The sequence below is a fragment of the Malurus melanocephalus genome, unplaced genomic scaffold (assembly GCF_030028575.1).
Source record: "Malurus melanocephalus ecotype Western Australia unplaced genomic scaffold, MMel_1.1 scaffold_403, whole genome shotgun sequence".
NCBI classification, from domain to species: Eukaryota; Metazoa; Chordata; class Aves; order Passeriformes; family Maluridae; genus Malurus; species Malurus melanocephalus.
In genome coordinates, this window is record NW_026623635.1 from 264,697 (window position 1) to 285,570 (window position 20,874).

Here is a 20,874-nt window from a genome sequence, read left to right on the forward strand (position 1 = left end):
AAGAGCCATACAGGYAGGTGCTTCAGAGGGCAGCAGGGCCAGCATCTCCCATCTGCAGAAAACAGTYTCTACAAGAACATACACAAACGTTATGGGCCTTTAATTGGAGTTTTTTTTTCACATACACTTAGGAAAGGTACAACACAAAACCCAGCAGGTGTTTCCTTGGTCAGCAAAGCCCGGTCCAGACCCCTCTCTCTCCCTCCCCCACAGCTTCTCCTGAAGTTATCCAAATAACTGGAGATTTAGACCCATTCCTGCTGCAGGAGCATTTCAGAAATAACCCAAGCCCAAAMCACAGGGAGAGGAGCTCATTTCTCCATCGTGCAGTGGTCTCTGCTGGTGCAGAGCGTGGGCTCAGGATCAGCAGAGCTGGGCTCGCATCCGACACTCTTCCCATCGCTGTGAGTTTTCCTCCCTGTAACAACCAAACACCCAACGTGCACAGGCTTTGGGGGATCCAGCTGTGCAACATCTGCCTGTTTAACCTCCTTCCCCAGCCCTTGCCATGCCCAGTCCCAACACAGGCCTTGTGTGCCCCCTGCCAGCCTCAGCTGCCCCGCAGCGAGCCCGTTAGATGGCACCATGGGGCAGCACTGCCTGCACCTTCCTCCCTTCCTTCCTCCCTTCCTTCCTCCCTTCCTTCTTCTCACCCAGACGTGTCTGGGCACTGCTCCAGCCCTGAGCTGGTTTTTGTGCAGGGCAGCAAGCTCTGAGCTCTGCTGCAGTCACTTGGCTGGAGGAGGAGCAGGGACAAGGCTCCCTGTGCCACGCTCGCCCCTCTTCCCTGCAATCACAGTCCTAAGCAAGGCAGGATGTTTCCAGGATCAGCCTTTTCTTTATTTAAGGATTTTTGTAGAGGCAAATGTTACAGGTTTTGGACACACAAATGTTAAAGTGATCAATCCTATGTGCACTCACCGGCTCCCACCCACAGCCCGTGCTGGCTCTCTCAGGGAATTCATTCACACACCTGTATACAGTGGCCTGGTGGAAAGTGTTTTCTGAGGTTTGAAAGCCTCTAAAAAGGCTCYGAAAGTGTGACACTGATAAAAGCCTTTTAAAAGTGCCTGCTTTGTCTGCTTGTGTATGTTCAGTTCAGATTCAGGAGCTTTGTGTCTCCTAATGCAATTTACAGACTGTGCATTGCGCTTTTCCTGGGTTGAATTCTGTTCTGACTCCTCTCACTTTGCTCTCTCCTCTGTAAAAGCAGGATTGCTACTGAAAATCAGCAATAAATGGCTGTGTATGCTCAGGTGTAAATGTTTTTCAAAAGCAAATCAGTTGGCAGCACACTGCCGTCCTTCTGGCTTGGACTTTTTGTGATAGACAATATATTGATTGAAACTTAAATAGGGAATGAGGGTGTTTGCTGACCTTGTTCTGGTGACAGAAAAGTAATTTCAGGGTGAGACTGTGCCTTGAGCTTTTACAGGGACCTGTTGTCCTGGGCATAGGATCAAGGGAGTTTTTCCTCCAGTATGGGTTGCAAGATAGGTAGTAGTTGCCATTTGAAAATGAGGTTTTTAAAGGAGGGAAAAAAAAAGAAAACTGAAAACTGCAATTAAAAGAAGTGAACTCATAATTCATGGGTTGGTTAAATGTGCACAGTTGTAAATATAGACAATAATTTACAGGCTTTTCTCGTGAAATATTAGTGCTGCTGTAAGGAGCCAAGCGTGTGACTGACTTAGAGCGACGAACCAGACTGAAAACGAGACAGATTAAATTGACATTATATATTACTTAGCTGTGTACCAACTAGCCAAACAAATGCTATGAATTCCGTCATTTATGATGGAAGCTACATAAAAATTGTATAATTACTGCAGTGAGTCACCTAGTTAAATGGCACTCCTCTATGGACGAATTGATTTCAATGCAAGATTAATGGCCTTTTGCTGCTGGTTTACGTGCCTGCCAAAGCCCAAACTACGTTGTTGCTAAGCATCATTAATGGATTAAAATAGGGGTTTCTGCATAATTCCTACAGTGGATCTTCAAAACAGCGAGTTTAGTTTGGCACTAGCCTAGCACTTGCTAAACCCTACTAACACACGGCTCGGGGCGGCTCGCACGTGCGAGGGAGGTTAATGCAATCCCAGGAACTCTTTCAAAAGCTCGCAGGTTTTCTTGTGGATGACTTCGCGGAGCTTGCGCACGCGCCGGACGCTGGAGGTGCCCACAAAGCTGTCTGGCTGTAGGACGGCCATGCCGTTGTGGACATCCCCCATGATGATGAGCTGGCCGTCCACCGTGGTCATGTTGGGGCACGGGCAGCTCCAGTCCATGTTCAAAAGCGTGATTTCTAGCGGTTCCTTCCCCAGGAATTTTAATCCCATTTTTTCATCCTTGAGGATCTCCTCCACCGTCACYAGGGCGTGTCCCGAGTCTTGGTCTTCGGTCAGCTCGGTGATGCGGCCCAGGATGACAAAGTCGCTTTTGCAGAAGCTGGTCACCAGCTTCTGGCGGGGTTTGCAGGCCTTGCAGTGCGTGTTCTTCGGGAAGGGGCACATCTCCTCGCACGCCTCGCGGCTCTCAAAGTTGTTCTCGTTGCCTCCGCAGCCGCCGTAGATGAAGGACTGGCACTGCTTGGTCAAGCTGTTGTAAGCCCACCTGGGCTCGTAGGCTTTGCAGTGGCCTTGGAGGGCCGGCAGGTTGCAGATGTTGATGGGGCCGTTCATGCAGGTCAGCATGCAGCTCTCGTAGGTCTCAAAGTGGTTGAGGTTGCTGTTGCAGTTGCCGTAGATGAAGGTAAAGCAGTTGTTTTTCTTGGCGTCGTAGTACCAGCGGGTCTGCTCCTCCCCGCAGTCTTCGCTGTCCGGCTGCTTCAGGCACTCGTCAGTCGGAAAATGCGTTTTGTTCTGGGAAGTTTCCTTGGATGTGGGCTCTCCTCTGATGACTGACAAAGGGAAATCTGCCCGCAGCAGGCCGCCGCTGTTCTGGGCCGTGCAGGTGTAGATTCCTGCATCCTGCAGCTGCGTGTTGTAGATGACCAGCTGGGCGATGTTGGTGACCACCACGTTCCCCCTGACGTGGTTGGGCTTCATGATGACTTTGTCCTTGCCCTCRACCTGCTTCTCCCAGGTGATTTCTGGCTTGGGTCTCCCCGTGACGTCGCACAGGAAGCTGACGGTCTCTCCCACGTAGACAGACTGATGGACAGGGTTGTTGACCAAGGCAGGAGGCAGGATATCAACCACGGTTGTCTCGGAGTAGGCGGTGGTRGGGCGAGCTGTGGTCTCCGGGGGGATGGGGCTGGTGTTGGGCCAGGTSAGATGGTACCTGCAGGTGACCACATTCAGGGTGATGCCTTTGATGCACGCCTCGGCATCCATGTAGCACTTGTTGTAGTAGGTGAGGCCGTCGGAGGCGCAGGTGAAGCTGGGCTCCTTCTCACACCTGTCCTTGCACTTGCACACGGGCTGCCCGTCCCAGATGTCGCACTCGGAGCCYTGCTGGATGCACATGAAGCGGTCGCAGGTTGCCTCTTTGGGCATCCCCACAGGCCCCTTTTTGCCCTTGACGTCCATGTAGCGAGCGGCCACACAGCTCTTGGTGCCACAGACATTGGGGCAGCACTTCTCGAAGGTCTCACACTCCTGTGGGGAAGGAAAATAATCCAGTCACTACTGGGGACAAAGTAAAGGCCTTTTTGGAGACCCAGAAACTCAGCTGTGCCACAGATACCCATGGTCTGAAACTCTGTCAGTGAGTAGAATCRCCTCAGCGTCCCCCAGGGGGTTCTGAAGTGCTTCAGGAGAAGACTGTCGGGAAAGAAAATGTAATTCTGTTTCTTAAACCCAAACCCCATCCTAAGTCTCTATCCCAGAGTCACATGGACTGCTTGAATACGAACCAACCACCCCCCTTTTGTGCTCTCTGAAATGCCTGAGGACAAGCCCTGAGAAACAAGAGCGGATGGAAAGTCTTATCATATGGCTGTAGGCAGTAATCCTTCTTATTTTCCACTGAAGTATGTAAAGTATTATTTGAATTCCCTRAGAGTAACAGCCTGCTCTTGGAGGTGAAACTGCCAAGGATTTGTAATTKTTCACATTGTAGAGGAAATAATGGAATATCTCAAAAGTAAGGTAATTCTTGCTCCAAAAATAATTTTTCTATGGTATTTAGAAAAACAAACCCCAAACAGCCCATTATGGCTTCTCTGTCCTATTTTAGTCCTATTTTCAAATGCAGCATCGCTCTTCTAGTGATTTATTACACCCCGCCTCGGCTACAGTCAGCTCTAAATTGTGGTTAATTTTAGCAGAATTTTCATCTTCTGTGCAGAAAAGGTATTTGATACGTGTGATCAGGGCTGCTGGGTTTGTTGTGGATTACTTCAAGGGACCAGGAACTCTGCTACCATGTGCCAAACAGGGCACACTTCCACTGCCTGCTAAACCTCTACAAGCCCCCTAAAATCCATCAGCTTTCTCCATAAGTGAGAACAAAATGGTTTTTAAGCTACCAAGCTGAAGAGYTTCCCCGGAGTCCAGCATCCTTTTCCTTATTGGGAAAAAAAGATGACCTAATACCAAAACTCTTTCCCCATTTCCAGCTGCACATTACTAGGTTTCAGGAGCAAAGCTAGAAACCAGGATGGGTGAGGTTTTCAGCTGGGGTTAAGGAGTGTGGCTTGGCAGAGTTCTTGGCTGCCTGCAGACCACTCACTCCATCCAATGTCCCAGGACTCTGTGCTGCCATAAGGCAAAAGGGAATTTGTAGCCAGTGGCTTTTGGCTTTCAGGTTTTGACCAGTAAATTATTCAAACATTGTCGTCTGCTGCTGCTGCTGGGGTTTTGAAAGTGTTTTAGTGTTCATTGCTGCACCTGGTAGTTGGAACAGAGGAGGCTTTTTTGGGAATGGCAAAAGTAAAAAGAGCACCTTCATTCCTAACACATGGGATCCATCTGAGCAAATGCCTTTGTTTACTTATGGCCAGAATTTTTGTCTGTTTTYCCCCCCTTTTTAGCATTACAAAAACAACCTGGCTGCAGAGTACAAACCCAAACACATTTTTTTCAGCACAGTAAATGTTCCTGTCAGCCAGGTTTGGGCTGCAGGAGCTTTGTCGTGGGACATGATGTAAGAGGCAGGACAAGCAGGTATTTTCAGATGCCAGCTTGAGCTGGCAGTGCTGACAGGTTGAAAAATGRATTTTAGGGTTGTAAGCTAAACACATTTTGAGCTGGGAGCATCCCACAGAACATCTGCCTGGTCATTTTAGCCATGCCCTGTTCTGCACCCCAAGCAAGCTTTGTGCTTCAAAAGCAGCAAAGGCTGATAATTTGCATGTTAAATTAAACTACTTCATACAGGATTCCTCCCAGGAATATAAAACATTGATGATGGCCACCAACAACAAAGAGCAGGATGACACTGTTAAAATACCACAGATTGGCCCCAGGGCATGCTGAGTTCTGGAGTATCAAATTCAGACGTTTTCTTTTGACACGAAAACAAGGGAAAGGATCAAACAGAGCGAGCGCTGTACCCACCCCAGCAGAAGTGACAGCCGGCACACACCTCCCCTCAGAACCGATAACCCATCAAATGTTCTCTATGTTATATAGGTCAGGCGTCAGTTCGATGCACGTGCCATCTGCAGCGGTGCCAGCGCCTTTCCTGCCAGGACAGAAGGTCCCACCGAGCCCCCAGCAGTGCCCGTGACGCAGAGACACCGCGGAGGAACGGGCATCACTCACCAGGTCAGCGTCGCACTCCCTCTTGCAGGTGCTCTGCGCGTCGACCCACAGGTTGGGGTTCATGTCATTGGGGCATATCCCAGCGTGCGAGTAGCGGATTGGAGGGAGGGCTCTCCCTTTCAGAGACACCTCCAGAAGCAAGAGGACACTGCTCTTCCCCAGCAAGATCCACATCCACCGAGCGAACGGCACCAACAACATCTCAGAACTTCTCCAGGGCAGTGGCAGTGTCCGAGCTGGAAGCAGTTCTTGTTTGCTTGGGGCTGCTTTTTGCTTTTTTTTTTTTTTTTGGTAAGCCTTAAATTTATGAGGAACCCAGATGCACCTGACTTCGGTAAAAACTTCAGCAAGCTCCTCTGCTGCCTCTGTCGATAGTGCAGTTTGGTCTGGACCTCATTGGATTAAAGGTCCTAGGAAGTCACCCCCTTATTTTAAGAGAAACGCTACTTGTCTGAGCAGAGTTAGCTCTATTTATACCCTGCCTCTGTTAACAAGTCAGAAAAAGTAAACTTGATTTCTTTGACAGGCACACGCTTCCTATGTCCTGGTGGCAGTCAGACAGATTTGTTGCAAGAAAAAAAAGCTGGAAAGAGTTCAAAAGGCTGGAACTGGCATGGTGGGACCCCTGCATGTTTCTGAATGCAGGGAGGCCTTCTTAACCCCTTTAGACCTAAAGTACTTCCCTATGCTAAGAATGGCATTTACTTCTGAAAGGGGACTTGTCTAAGGAACACGGACCCGCAGTCAGGGGATTTCCCCACGGCRAGGGGCTACACAATCACTCGCTAAAAGGAACAAATAATAGGATTGAAGCAATTAAAGCCAGAATATCATATTTTAACAAAGGAAGTAGGRAAGAAATAACTCATTTAAACTCAGGATCGACAAAGCAGACAGTTCTTCGAAACTTTTCCCGAGGCTCCTCGGTGCTTTTTTTCTTCTCTTTGGTGGGGAGATTTTCATGATGCCGGATTTAATGTTGCCCTCCAGTCCCACCAGGAAGATGTTAAAAGTGTCCCTGAATTCCTCCACATTTCCTGACAGCCAGATCCCATTGTACAGTGCATTGCTGACCCCTTTAACAAGCAACAACAAAAAAATAGTCGAAGTTCAACTCTATGGAAACCTGCATAAAGGAATGTACAGCATTTTTGCATTGGGGGTGGGAGGGAAACTCAGTCAAGCTGAGTTCCTCATTCCCTGATTATTACAGCAAGGGGCTGATCCTGCTCGTGCTGACCACGTGCCAAAATCCAGAGATGAGTGGCAGAAGTCCGAGCTGCTCAGCACCTTCCAGGATTAGGCCCTCTGGGCTGAGTTCTGGGCTAGCTTGGGTGGACTCTGGGTGTTGTTAAGAACCTCCCAGGAGGGTCAGGTAAGCTTTCATTCCACGTGGAGGTTCTGCAGGGCTGGACCTTCTGTGCTGTGCCTGGGGAGGAGGGAATGGTGTGCATCCGCCCCGTGCCCAGCGCTGAGAGCTGCAAAGCCAGGCAAAGTCAGCCCTCACTTTTTTTCCACTGGGTTTATTAATCCAGGGTTGTTTCTCATGGCTGAGTTTGGACCTAATTCTCCCCTGAGTGATGATGGCTGCCAACCAGTACAACCAGCAGTGAGCTGGGCCACCGTGGGGCTCCTGCTCCTCCCCTGGGGCCARCAGCAGAGCACAGTGACCTGCTGGTGCTTCCAGCATCGCCTCCGGGACAAAGGGAGGGCAACCTGGAGCCGACCTGCCCGGGGCTGCGGCATTTCTGTGGCAACCCAGCCTTATAAAAGGGGCTGTTGCAGCTCTGATTTGTGTGCCTGCATTAACCATATGCGCAGCGTTTGAAGAAGTTGTCCAAATTAGCTATTTATAAGGAGCGAGAAGTCAACTGCCAGGCAGCAGTTTGCAGTTGATTTATTCACCCTGAAACTTTAGAAACCTGCATGACACTTGTACAAAGTGCGGCTGTGTGCTAAATGTTTTATTCAGTACTTGTTTACAAAGACAAACGCAGCACCCTGTGATGCCTAAAAAAGCCAACCAAAAATGACACATTCCCAAGAGGTACTTAAAATTCTTACAGCTCTATTAACAACAAAATCACATGTATTAGTGGTTCTGTTGACTAAACAAAGACACTTTATATTGTAAAACTGACTGCAGATAAGTTTTGAAAGCAGCTGTGTGTGGGTCTTGAGGGGTGCAGGTATCCCTGGTGCTGGGGAAGCTGCCTTGATGACCTCAACAGCCATGGCACATGGGGGGAGTTTTCACTCTAACCATGGCACTGAAATGGATGTGATTTTTCCCTGTCAGCTTTAGTCTTTTATGGTTGTTTTTCCTCCTTACCTGCTGGGCTAGAGGTGGATCTTGTGGCCTCCATCTCCTCTCCTGGTGGCAGACAGCCAGGTCCTTGCTAGCTTTGGAGAGTGAGAGACACACTAATGTGGGCCACGTAGGTGGAACTCTGTTCAAACAGGAAAAAACAACACTTTTATTTTTCAGATAGTGAAAAATACCTTTTTTTTTTTTTTCACTTGCCCAGAGGTAGATTTCAGCTGTGGGGGAGCAAAGTGGGGCTCTGAAGAATCAGACCCTGGTTTGCATCAGACAGGCAGAGCAGCCTTCTTTTACTGTGTCCTCCTCCATCCACAGGGATATTCTCCAGGGGCAGGTAAATCCCATTGCAGCTTTCTGCTTTCAGCTCCGAGGTATCAAGTTCCTGGATCAGTCCCTTGGCCACTTGAGCTCAGCCAGAAGAGAGGAAAACATTGCCATAAATCTCCCTGTGAATGCAGGCAGGCAGCTCCAGAGGGCAGGGAAGGCAGTGAGGGCTCTGAACAACCCTCGACAGCTTCCCCATYGCTGCCAGCACATCCCAGAGATGCTGTTACCCAGCCTGAGGAGAACATCCAGCAGGGAAACCACTGTAGGGCTGCCCTGSGTTGGCTCAGGGACTGTGGGGACCCTGATTGTCCCAGTATGGACAGCCAAGTTCTGACTAATGCACTCACTGYCTCCTGGGTTTCACTGAGAGCTGTTTTCTTGCCTGGTTTAAGTGAATTTAACCCCACTGACCTCAGTGGATCTGACTGGACAGTCCAGAAGACAAACAGTTAATGCCAGTTGTGAACTGGGGTCTCTGTCAAGGTCCCTGGGCCCAGTTTTTCTGTTCCTCCTTGTGTATAAAGCACTGTGCGTTTTTTTCTTAATATTAGCAATAAAGTAACCCCCAGTCTCCATTTCTATGAACCAATCCATTATGAAAGCTGATTTTATGGCTTATCATCTCATCCATGTCAAACACTGATGAGATAAAGATCTTCCAAAAAGAGATCAAGCCTTAGAAGTGACCCTACTCCTACCCCAAAATCCCCCTTTCTGATCAAGATGCTGAAATGAATCTGCTGGRTGGGGAACTGGGACAAACTTCTCTGGATCCCAGATGGACAAACCTGAGCCCTGATGGCACAAAGCAGCATCCTGAGTTTGCTCCCTACAGTGGAGACATCAGTCTGTGACCAGCCTGTGCTCCATAGATATCCATTCAACACTACACCCCAATCCTGAAAAGCCCTCCAAGGAAGCCAAGGATCTCAGATATAGCTGTTAATTTAGAATTGGCTTAACTGTTGTTGGGGTTTTAGTAAAATTGTAATTTCTTTGCTCTTTTTCCTGGCCTCTTCTTCTGCACCAAGTGTTGACTCAGTGAGTGGTGTGGCACCTTTTATATGAGGAGGGAAACAGGGTTCTCTGGTGCTCAGAAAATACAATCTTATTTGGGTGTTTCTCCTTAAGCCACCGTTAAAGGAGCAGCTAACTGCTGCTCACATTTACTAGGCCAGCAGTCCTCATCTGGAGTTACTCAGCGAAGGGTGGATTGATTTGCTGGTTTTATTGTGGAAGGCTCTTGGCAGGAACCGTCACCCTGCGATGTTAAAACTCCAACTCCCATTGATCTCCTCCTCGGCACAGGGGCCCTTCCAGCCCCGGCCTCTCGTGCTCCCTGGGCCCGGCGCCACCGGCAGCCGGCTGTGCCAACACAAACACGAGCCACCCCCTCTCCAGACAGGCTGTGACTCATCGCTGCCGGTGGCACTTTGCTGCCTGTGGCATCCAGACCCTACCCGAGGGCTCCTGGATGGAACAGGGGTGCCATGGGTGCCCCAGCACCCACCACAGAGCAAGGCCAGCGGTGAAGGTTGGATGCTGAACCTTCTTTGACTCTGAGAGTAGCACAAAACAAAGASTCTGCTCCTTGAGGCTGTCCTCCTCCTCCTGTGACAGGACAGCTGGTGACAGCAGGGCCTGSTGCTGAAAGGAATGAGAGGGARATGTCTTTACAGTGCCAACTCCCTGCACTGCCCACAGCAGGTATCAGCCCGTTACCCAAACCTCCCTGCCCACAGGGACCCTGGCCATGCAGGCAGCCCCAAGGACAGGCTCTTCTTCAGCACCACCATCATCATTCACCCATTGTAGGGTGCTCAYTGTCCATGCACAGCTTAAAATGTGATGCCTGAACAGAAAAGGAYTCTKRAAAACYCTGTTTCATTTAGACAGTAAGGACRTTCCARGCTGTATGTAAAGMTTATTGCACTAAAAGCTGATAGCCAGACATTTGGGAGGGAACGTCACTGCCAGCTCCCCTTTGGAGCACAGCTGCTGACTGCTTGTCTCAAAAGCAGGAACATTGCTTCCATACTCATGGAGAAATACAGATAAATCCTTGGAACCTCAGCTTTATCTTGCTTTGGACTGCAAAGAGTCAAACCTTCCCTTTCGAGCAATACCCCGAACATCATCAGGAGCAGCTCAGGGGATGGCCAGGGATCCCATCTCAGTTGCCTTTCCTCAGAAGACCACGTCTCCTGCTGGCTGGCTGGTTGGTTGAGAGAGGAGGATTTTTGGCAGTGTGAGATGCACTTCTGAACATCAAAGCACAGGCAAAGGCTGCTGTGCTGGCCACACACTTTGGGAGCACACACACATGGGCCAGGCAGATTTGGGCTGAAGGTGTACAATGGGAACAGCCTGCCTGGGTCCTATTTCAGTGCTCTTCATATGCAAAATTAGCAGCGGAGGCATATTTCAGTTTTSCACAAGTTAAGATAGAAATCTCCCTGTAAGCACCCAGAACTAACAAGGGCTGATTTTCACTCCTGAAATAACCCATCTGAGCAGATCCCAGAGCGCAGGGAAGGCTCAGGGGGCACATTTGGCACAGTGATTGCTCACCGAAAGGAGCTGCTGTGGATGTGCAGGCTGCCTCACGTGCAGCTGCTCGGTAAGCAGGAGTTMATGTGCTCAGACAAAAGGGCTCAGTTTGGGGGGGAAATCAATAATGTCAGGGAGTTTATTACAGGGTTATGGGCCACCTGCTAGAGCTCGGCATTAGGCCTGCTCTGCGTTGTGTTTCGGGGAGAGCTGATGGCACTGCACTCAGACAGGGCTAGCGCCAGAATTATTATTTTATGCCTCGGCAGATGGCTTCTGCTCAGGGGTTTTATCTTTGAGTGCAGACATACGACTAATCATCATTTGCTTTCTCTTTCTCTGCTAACGTAAGCTGGGCAGGAAGCAATTGCCAGTTTGATGATGGTTCATTATTGTTTGGTTTATTCTGTCTGAAACAGCACAGCAAGAGGCACCAAGGGTACAAAGGAAGATAATCAACCCGTTATCTGTGAGATATGGGGAAAAGCTGAGCTCAGAAGCTTGTCTTTCACCAGCCCATCTCTTTCTGTCTCTGGTAGAGACAGTCTAAGATATCCCATAGATAATTTGGGGGGGCCATGGTGGCATCTTTGGATTGTCAAGATTGCAAAGATGAAATGTTGGGAATGGGTTCATCCTGCCTGACAGCAGGAGGACATAAATAATTTCCCACAGTCCTTCCAGCTCTATTCCCTGTCACTCCCAATGCTGAGCAAAACCTGGTCCATCAATTAAGCTTTGAGTCAGGGAGGTCTGGTTGTAACGCAACCCGGAATGCCAAGAAACAAAAATCACAGCCACAGTGGCATCAGGCAGTTTTACAGCAAGCTCGAATAACAGCACTTTAGGAAACTGGCACCAAACCCGTGGTGTGCAAATGGAGATGTTCCCATGGCTTGCAGCACTGATGTGGCTGTGTGAGCCATAGCTTAAACCCCTCAGGATTGATCTGGTAAATTTACTGTTGTTCTGTATGACTTCAGTCGTTCTGCTTAATTCCAGCTCTGCTTGAATCAAAGCTCAGAATAAAAGTGAGGTGCAGGCCTGGCACAAGCTCAGGCTGAATGCTCAGCACCTCTTTCACCAGAGCCAGTGGTGTTTCTCCAGGAACATGAGTTAATTTAGCTCCCCATGTAGAACTAATGAATATTATTGAACCCATTGCACAGATTCACTTCAGTCTGCAAATGACCCTAATTTAACCTCCCTTATTTACTTTTAGGAATTTAAAGCTGGGAGGAAATCACTTGCTGGGTATCACACAGCAACAGCCACAAAAGGTTGGAGTCTCGAGACCCTGCTTCCAACCCCACAGGCACCATTTCCTTCTAAAAAAAAAAGCAGGTTTAATATAGAAAAGTCACATTGYTTTTCTTTGTGATGTCATTCAATTTATACAAACAGTAAGGTTTTAACCTGCTGTACTAATTTAATTTAACCCCAAGCCTCAATTCCCTGTGACTTCAGCAYGAAGGAACCACCTCACCATCACTGGGGTTGATCTTTTGTTAGAAAGATTATGAACCTTTCAGTGGAGAAGAGTTTGTGTGGTGAGATTAAACTGCTGYAGATTTGCATGATTTTGTGCTCCATTGTGAGACCTTACCAAACCACTGAATCTGTGGAAGTTTGGAACACCCATTGCGGCTGGGAGCCTCTCCAGGAGATGCAGAGCAGCTCCCAGCACTGGGCTTTTCATCAGGCAATGAGTGTTGGCTTCTCCAGACGACCTGGAAGTTCCACAGCTCCTCTGAGGGTTTGGTATCCAAAACTTCGCTATAAACAAGTTAATTTTCACAAAATGGAACTATTTCCATTTCTGCAGATACCATGAAATCCTTTTAGCGTCAATTCCATCCTCTTGGAATTTAAATCTAAATTAGGACAAAACTCCTTTTTAACTGAAGAGTTATTGCCCTGGTTTGGCTTTGCTGGCTGTTAGCAGTCCTGGCTGTCACACAGCACATCCTCTGCCCGTGCCCAGAGGGTGACCTCTGCCAGGAGCAGGCCCTGCCTGCTAAGTGGGGCACATCAAGARTTTCTCCAAGAGCTGAACTGTTTTGTTTTAGTGTGCCCTGTGTGCCACCAGATGCAAGGCATCACAGTCTGCACTGGTTGGAGCCAGACACCGGCCAACAGAAGGAGTTAGGGCAGCTCTACTGGATCACTGACACCCTTACTGGAAGGGCCCAAAGGAGCCAAAGTGCAGGTGTGGTCTGTAAAGTTGTTCCTCTCATGGCATTCGTTCAGCAGCACATCTGAACACAGGCTGGAGGTGCGAGTGATGTCTCAAACCAGTGATGACCCACTTCCATTGATCTTTTGAGCAGCAAGCCCATCCTTCCTGCCGTGGCAACGGGACGTTTGTCTGCATTTAACAGCTTTTTTTTCACTGTTGCTCTTTCTGATTCCAGCTAATTCAACATCCACTCTTATTTTGATCTTTTTTACCGAGGCCACCTGCAGCCCACAGCGTAGCAGGGTGTGCTGAGATTCAGCACTTTCTTTCCACGGCAGTTTTGGAGATAACGGGTCCTGCCTGATGCGATGGTGGTCGGCAGAGCGATCGTAGGTAACGTTTCAGAGATTCACGTGGTTTAATCTGTACAATTTCCCTGGGCTCAGCGCTGTGTCTCACCAATTGCTGGGATCGTGTTTAATGACAGACACAGCAGACGGTCTTTGAGCTGGGGGGTACAAAGGAACCGGAGCATCATTAGCGGTGAGTGTTTCAAACGCTCGCTAATGGCCTGATTTTTCTCCAGTTGAAGTCGATGTAAATATTCTGCTGACTTCAAAGGGGAGCGGGGTGAGGTTACGGCCAAGTACTCTTGGAAATCCCACCCAGTGCTTGATTTTTCTTGACCTGAACGGCAGTTCAGTCAGCTCTGCTTCCACAAAGGAGCTTTCAGGAGTCCTGGAAAAGCCGCCGGAGTGCTTTTAGCCCTGGGTTCACATGGTAGCAGCATGTGAATCGCGGCAAATCTAGAGACAGATTCAGCCCTCCCAGGTTCTGACTCCACTTCTGCAGATGTCTGGCTGGCATCGCTCTTGCTCTCTCCTCATTGAACTGTGGGGGAGTTTAGGGCGATGGGATTCCCACGGAGGCACTTCAGTTTGGTGGGGTGAGCTCCTGCAGCCGGGCAGAGAATATGGGGTACCCTCCCAAGACCTTTGGCTTTGCTGTGCATCAGCCAGGAGAACAAGCCGGTCAATGTGCCTGGAAAATCTTTACATCGTGGCAGGAGCTTTGGCTTTGTCTTTTCCCAGCAGAGAGAAAATGGTCTTCAATGATTTTTTAATTTTTTTTTTCTTTTTTTTTTTTTTTTTGGGGGGGGGGGGGTGTGGAGAGTGTATTTTTTCTCTCACAATTTTACACATTTTCTTATGTGTTTCTGTAACACCATACTTAAAAAGCTCCATGAGAGTGAAAAATCAGACTTTTCTATACATTGCCAAATATTCCCATTAACTAATTTCCTTTTGAAGTCAATCAGATTTGTCAGTTTGGAATTGTTATCTCCACAGGAACCGTTCCTGTCTTTGCCACTGACTTTATGAGCCCAGACCACTCGCTCTCTGCGCCACAGTTTCCACCTCCCTGAAGGGGACTATAAAGCTCACAAGTGGGTCAAGTGACATCAGTTCATCTTTGAAATCCCAACTTTTTGCCATTCCCACAGAGCCATGTGTGAGGGTGAGGTGTGATTTGCTGCAATTGCAAAACTGGTGGGAAAAAGTGATGAATGCAAAAATTGTATCTCCAGCCATTTGTTCACATCTCTGAAGCTGCAGTTTAAGCACAACCCTTTCTAATTCACACACACACTTTTTTTTTTTTTTTTTTTTTTTTTTTTTTTTTTTTTTTTTTTTTTTTTTTTNTTTTAAATTTTGCCATGGCCAAAAACCTAATACTGTAACTATTTCAGGACATGTACTTTCTCAGCTCCTTTTTTATTTGTCTGAGGAATCTGGCATACCCACAGCCATAGAAAAAAAAAAAAAACAGGTTAGTGCACAGTAGAGGCTTTCATGGCCACTAATCTTGATGACAAAATTATTCGAACAAACACTTCTTGTGTCACCGATATATATTATGTAAAACCTTGTGACTTTGATTATGTGTCTATAATACAGATTAGTCTGTTTGGGTGTTTGGTGCTGACCTCCAATAAGCTCCTAAAGTATTAGCAAGAATTTGCAAGTGACAGGCAGGCAGAGGTGCTGTTCTGCCTAATCCCATTCTCAAAACTCTGGCTATATATGTCTGAGCAGTTTTTGCTGCTTTCCTTGAGGCACCAACCAGGTTCTTTCTTTCTCAACCCCCTCCCAGTCACCTTTGTCCTTCTTTCCACTGCTGTAATGTGTCACAAATGTTGGAAGATTTCACTAACCTTATGGACTGGAGCCAGGGAAACAGCGAGAACAAATTTAGAATAGGAGGCAGAGAATGTACCAGCTGGGAGGTGATGCTGTCAATCTCCATGGAGACCTCTTTAGTTACAGCTTTGCTAATTACTCTGATGAATTGTATAGTGGCTGGTTGAAAGCCTGGCCAAGTCAATGGAGAGTTCCAAAYGGACTGGCTGTGTCTCGACGCCACGAGGGATGCACAGGGCACAGCCCCTCGGGGTAACTGGTAATGGTTTGCACTGGGGCTTTCTCCTCAATGGCCAAAGCACAGCTTTAGGAGAATCCCAACACCTTGACCTGATCTTCCGCAGGAAAACAGCTTCTTCTAAAGAAAACAGCTCTGGAGAAATAAATGTAGATCTTGTCTTAGCAAAACAATTTTTTTTCTCAGGAATGCAAGTGAACCATCTCTGTCATCCTGTGACTTCCCACAGCAGTCAGCTCCTGCAGAAGATGAATTAGGACAAGATCCACAGAAGCCTTTTGACTTCATATGCCTAGACAGGACATGCCTCTATTCAGACARTTACTTATATTTTTGCCCCTTAGCCCCAGGCTGAACCTGTTTCTTGGGTTAGGAGAGCAAAGGGAGAGACTACAGACATGGGCAGAGAGGAATGCACCCAAAAGTCTGCAAAAAAGCAAAGGCAGTGCCTTGTCTGCAGTTTTCTGGGTTAGGATGTCTCTGRGCACAGAGGGGACTGGGCTGAACATCTGGGGACCCTGCCACCACCCCAACACAGGCAACAATCACCCTCAGGGGGAGAAGTTTGGATCCACGGCACTGCAGCTCAGGCTTGTCATTACTGGAAGCCAAACTGGCTTTAGACACTAATCCACTGAACAATTTCCAGTTGTTATCAAAATCTATAGGACTTCTTAACCACGAGTCCCTGAGCTGATGTACCACCCCCCTCAGGCTCCAGCTCCCTGACTTGTTTGTTCAGAAATTATTTATCTGTTCTACAAATAGAAACAATGTTAGTTTAACAACTGGGAAAAAAAATCAGCCACACACCATGCCTGATTTCTAAACGGATTTGGCTGCCTGAGCAGATCTTTTCTTTGCAGATCACCATTCCCCCAAATATCAGTGACATTTTCCAAACTCTTCCTGTCAAATTTCATTCCGTGCTGCCGGCGTGTGCAGCTGTGTGCATGTGTGTGCTCACACCTGCTAAAATATCCCTTTTTAGACACTCAGCTCCCCTTGAGCCCCTGCAGGATGCTCAGCAGGGCTGAAAATCCAYGAGATAACTGGTTGCACTGTAATTCAGGGATACTCCAGGGGGCTAAGACATGTCCTGAATCCCAGTCCTCGGACCACTGTCAGCATTGTAATTCCTGCCAGGTGATTTAGGGAAAAAGTTGTCATTTGTGGTCAAAAGAAAGACAATGAGTGAGTTCCCTGCCACTCTGGAATTCACTGGAAGAATTTTTTTAATCTCATAAAAAATAGAGGAACTATTCTTGAGTAGAGCCCCATCCACCCTGCCTAAGGTGCTCATCTTGCCTGGCAGTAGGCAGCTGGAAATTTTTGGGTTCAAAGCTCGTTCCCTTTGGATCCTCTGGCAGTGGGCAGAACACAAGGGGCATCTCCAGARGATGATTTGGCTGTGCTATTTTAGACCCTTGCCTTGGGAGAAGATGAATCAGCCTCTGTGCTGCATTTTTCCTCCCATGGACATGAAGTGAGTGTTGGGTGACAGGCTCTGACTTGATAATGTGGAACTTTGAATTTAACCTAATCCGCCTATAAACTCTCACAGGGGGTCAGCACAAAAAATGGTATAAGATAAACTGCTTCACTCATGTGACTTTGACTTCCTCCTTTGAAATTGTCTCCTCTGCCTTCAAACTCATTGAAAGRCCCAAATAAATCTAAGTGAATACTGGGCTTGACTTTTAATTCCATCTTTATTCTCCACCATTTCCCTTAGCCTTAATCCCATAACAGCTTTAAATCTCTCTGTGTGCATTAAGTATCATATTTAAGATTTCTGYCTATCCCTAAATCTTATTTCTAACAAGTCCACAGATGCAGTGTTGGTTTAAATTGTCAGAAACATTATTTTGGTGGGTTGGGTGGAGACTGAGTGTTTCAAATAAGATTGTACAGCTGTCAGTATCACTGGGTAACTGGGAATTAAGCCTTTAAAAAGTTGTTTAATCATAACTTTCAGTGGCTAAGAAGTTGGTTTAATGGAGAGGAATTGAGTTACTTGGGGAATGAAACTTGAAATGCAAAAGGGAATGAAAAACTTCGTAAGCCTTGAAAAGAACAGGAGCAAATAGCMAACAGACAGACCATGGTTTCTCCAAAAAAGGAGAAAAGAACCAATCCAGAGGTYGGATTCAGGCACAGCCGGAAGCTTACATAAAGACAGATATTAACACTTAACCAATAAAATCTGCAAAATTTGCTGTGGGGACAAAGAATGGCCCAAGCSTCCCCTGTGGTTACTCGAAGGCTGTGACAGCAAGGTGCTGGCTCTGCCAGGCGATGCTGCRGGCTCAGGACTGTGCCCAGAGATGGTGAACAGGGAGCACTGAGCACCTGGGAATCACAAAGGAAACAGAACATCACCAACCTGGGCTCCACACACAGGCTCAGAGCTCAGCCTGCTCCCACTGAAGGCCAAGGGCATTTAATGTTTGGGATGCAAAGTGGCTGCTCCAGCCATGAGCACTGGTGCGATTCCCAGCAGCTTCCAAAGGCGATGGCCAACGCTCAGCCATCCCGATCCTGCAGGCCCTGCTTCTGTCGGGAGGGAGGTGTGCATGTGTACAGCTACAGGCACAAACCCAGCTGCCATATGGGAAAGGAGCAGGGAAAGGACACGTTCCTGGCTCTGCTGAGCTGGTGTGTGTGACACCAGTGCCAAGAAATGGGGAGGGGGCACAGGCGTGCGAGGGGGTCTGAGGCTCCACACGCGGGGCACGAGCAGGAGGGCTCATGGCGACRGTGGGGAGCCTCAAGTCAAGTGAACTCGCTGTTAATCCTCTTCCACACTGCCTTCCTTGAGGGAGGAGATCTCATGACTCCAGGGAGAAGTACATTGTGTAACTAAGCAATGGTGAACCCGRGCTCCATTTAACAGGGCTTGGCACAGGCACGACAGAGTAGGATACTCATCCCAAGAGAGCGTGAGAGAGAGCATCTCAGTGCATCACCCGCTGGCTTTGAGTCCTTAAAAGCCCTGTGTGGCTTTGGGAGAGGAGCTCAAGTAGAGGGAGGGGAGAAAAAAAAAAAAGAAAGAAGTCCATAAACCCCCAGAAAGCAGCTCCCTGCACTGGGYTTCCCTCTGCCCGTGTGGAAATGTTGCATAATGTCCCTTTGCACCACAAGGAGCTTTGAAATCCGCAGGATCAAAGCTGTATGGAGACACTGTGGATGTGCCGAGACAAATTCAAAGGCGTTTTACAATTATAGCAAGAAGTACAAAGGCACACTGCGGGCTCCTCTTGCTGTTTCACTGTGACATCTAGTGGCAGCGGCACTGCGGAACGAGGAATGGGCTCCTGGTTTTAGGCCCATCCCAGCACTTGCCTCCTGAGTAGCTTTTCCCCATCCATCWGTGAGTTGTCTTGGATGATTTCGAAAAAAAGCTCTTTTGCCGCTAATCCGGATGTAAAAAATTTGGGATTTAAAGCTTTCACAATGTGCAAGAGAGCATCCTGCTTCCCAGAACATATCACCAGGTCTCCACTTGTGTGTGCCTTGTCTTTGTTTTACAGTTTTATGGCACARATGCTGAAAATAGACAAAAGGGATAATGGGTTAAAGAGTGATCATTAAGATACTTTAACAGAAAAAGCAAGTGAGCTAAAATGAAAATATTCAGGTCACAGCACTGTCCAGTTGAAGGCTGGTCTTTCAGGTCTCTGAGGTTTGATTTTGCAGTTATCACCAGATAAATCTGGTTTGCAAACCATTCTCCAAATCCAGTTGTTTCTCATATGGTTTGCTGAGTCTTTTGGTAGCAGTTGAACAAAATATTTGCTCAGCCTATTGCATGGGATCAAAACCATGTGATCTGGTGTGAAAAACTTGCCACTGAGTCACCRTGTAACCTTTGCCATAGTAGTTAAAAATGTCACTGTTTGCTTGTCCCTCCTGCCTCCATGAGGGCGGTTTGCAGGGCTGCTTCTCTTATAGAGAAAAACAGAAATGTCTGGCCTGTGGGCCTCTGCCTCTCCTGGCTGATTAAAAAGAAGATGACTATGCTTTGAAGCTACATTTATATGGATAGATATTCAAGAACTGTTTGGATGGTAATGCTGCAGGCATGGTCTTCACCTAATTGCCACAACTGCCAGAGCAAGTAAAAAGCAACCCAAGTCCTAAATTAAACGGTAGGTTAAAAATAATGTCGCTAATAAGAGAAGTAAGCAATAAAAGAGAGGCAATGAAATGAAAAACAGCTTAGTGCAAATTTCTCCTTGGTGGCACYGATGCCAAAACAGAAAGCCTGGAGTTAAATGAGCTCTCCAACACACAGTGATTTAATTAAGAGTGTGAGCAACAGACTGGAGAGGGAGGAGCTGGGAATTGGGGGTGCAGGGCTGGAAGTGTCTGGGGAAACCTGTGGTGGGTTTCACTCCCAGCCCATGGATCTGAACCCATCCTTGCAGTACCTGCTCAACCCATGGCAGCCTCACAGCTCAGAGGCAGGAGCCAGGCTGCCGGTTAAAAACACCCCAAAAAGGGCAAGGTCACTGTGATGGATGAATGGCTGCACTTGCTGACCTTGGAGGTCTTTCCCCACCTAGACAATCCTATCATATGCCTTTGCCAGCCAGGCAGTTTTTACCTGCAACTTTTCCTCTCTTCCCAGGAGCTATCTCCCCTCAAGCCCCCGCACAGGGCTCAGGATGCCAGCGTAATGATGAGATGTATCCGTCAAGAGGAGTTTTTGGGGTTTTCACTCTATCCAGGTCCCCAACCCAGCACCTGGGAAAGGGTCCCACAGAATTACAGAACCATTGGGGTTGGAAAGGACATCTGGAAATCACCCAGTCCAACCCCCTGCGGAGGCAGGGTCCCCTGGCACAGGTGACACAGGAACACAGCCAGGTGGGTTTGGAATGTCTCCAGAGAGGAGATTCCATGACCTCCCTGGGCAGCGGTTCCAGTGCTCTGCCACCCTCAGTGTAAAGGAGTTCTTCCTAAAGCTGAGGTGGAACTTTGTGTGCTTTAATTTATGGTCATTGCCCCTCATCCTGTCACTGGGCACCAATGAAAAGAGTCTGACACCATCCAGTGATACCCCTTGGATATAATTTATACGCATTGACAAGATCCCCTCTCAGTCTTCTCCAGTCCGAACAGGCCCAGCTCCCGCAGTGTCTCTGTCTCAGAGAGATGCTCCATCCAGACCCCTCATCATCTTTGTGGCCTCCGCTGGAGCCTCTCCTTGTTTTTCCTGAGCTGAGGAGCCCACAATCGGACACACAACTCCAGCTAAGGGCCGTACGCCCCGCGCCCGCTGCGGCTCAAGATGGCGGCGGCCGTGAGGGCCGGAGCGGGGCGGTGGAGCGGGGCGGTGG

At 48.2% G+C, this 20,874-nt stretch overlaps 1 protein-coding gene across 1 annotated transcript; it reads right to left on the bottom strand.

The window, feature by feature from the left end:
• Window positions 1-763: 763 nt before the first annotated feature.
• WFIKKN2 (WAP, follistatin/kazal, immunoglobulin, kunitz and netrin domain containing 2) lies at window positions 764-6,564 on the bottom strand. Its single transcript, XM_057379400.1, has 2 exons — window positions 5,712-6,564; window positions 764-3,602 (listed from the first exon to the last, which is right to left on the bottom strand). The coding sequence occupies exons 1-2, from the start codon at window positions 5,910-5,912 to the stop codon at window positions 2,091-2,093; spliced, it is 1,713 nt and encodes a 570-aa protein (XP_057235383.1). The 5' UTR covers window positions 5,913-6,564; the 3' UTR covers window positions 764-2,090.
• Window positions 6,565-20,874: the final 14,310 nt, after the last annotated feature.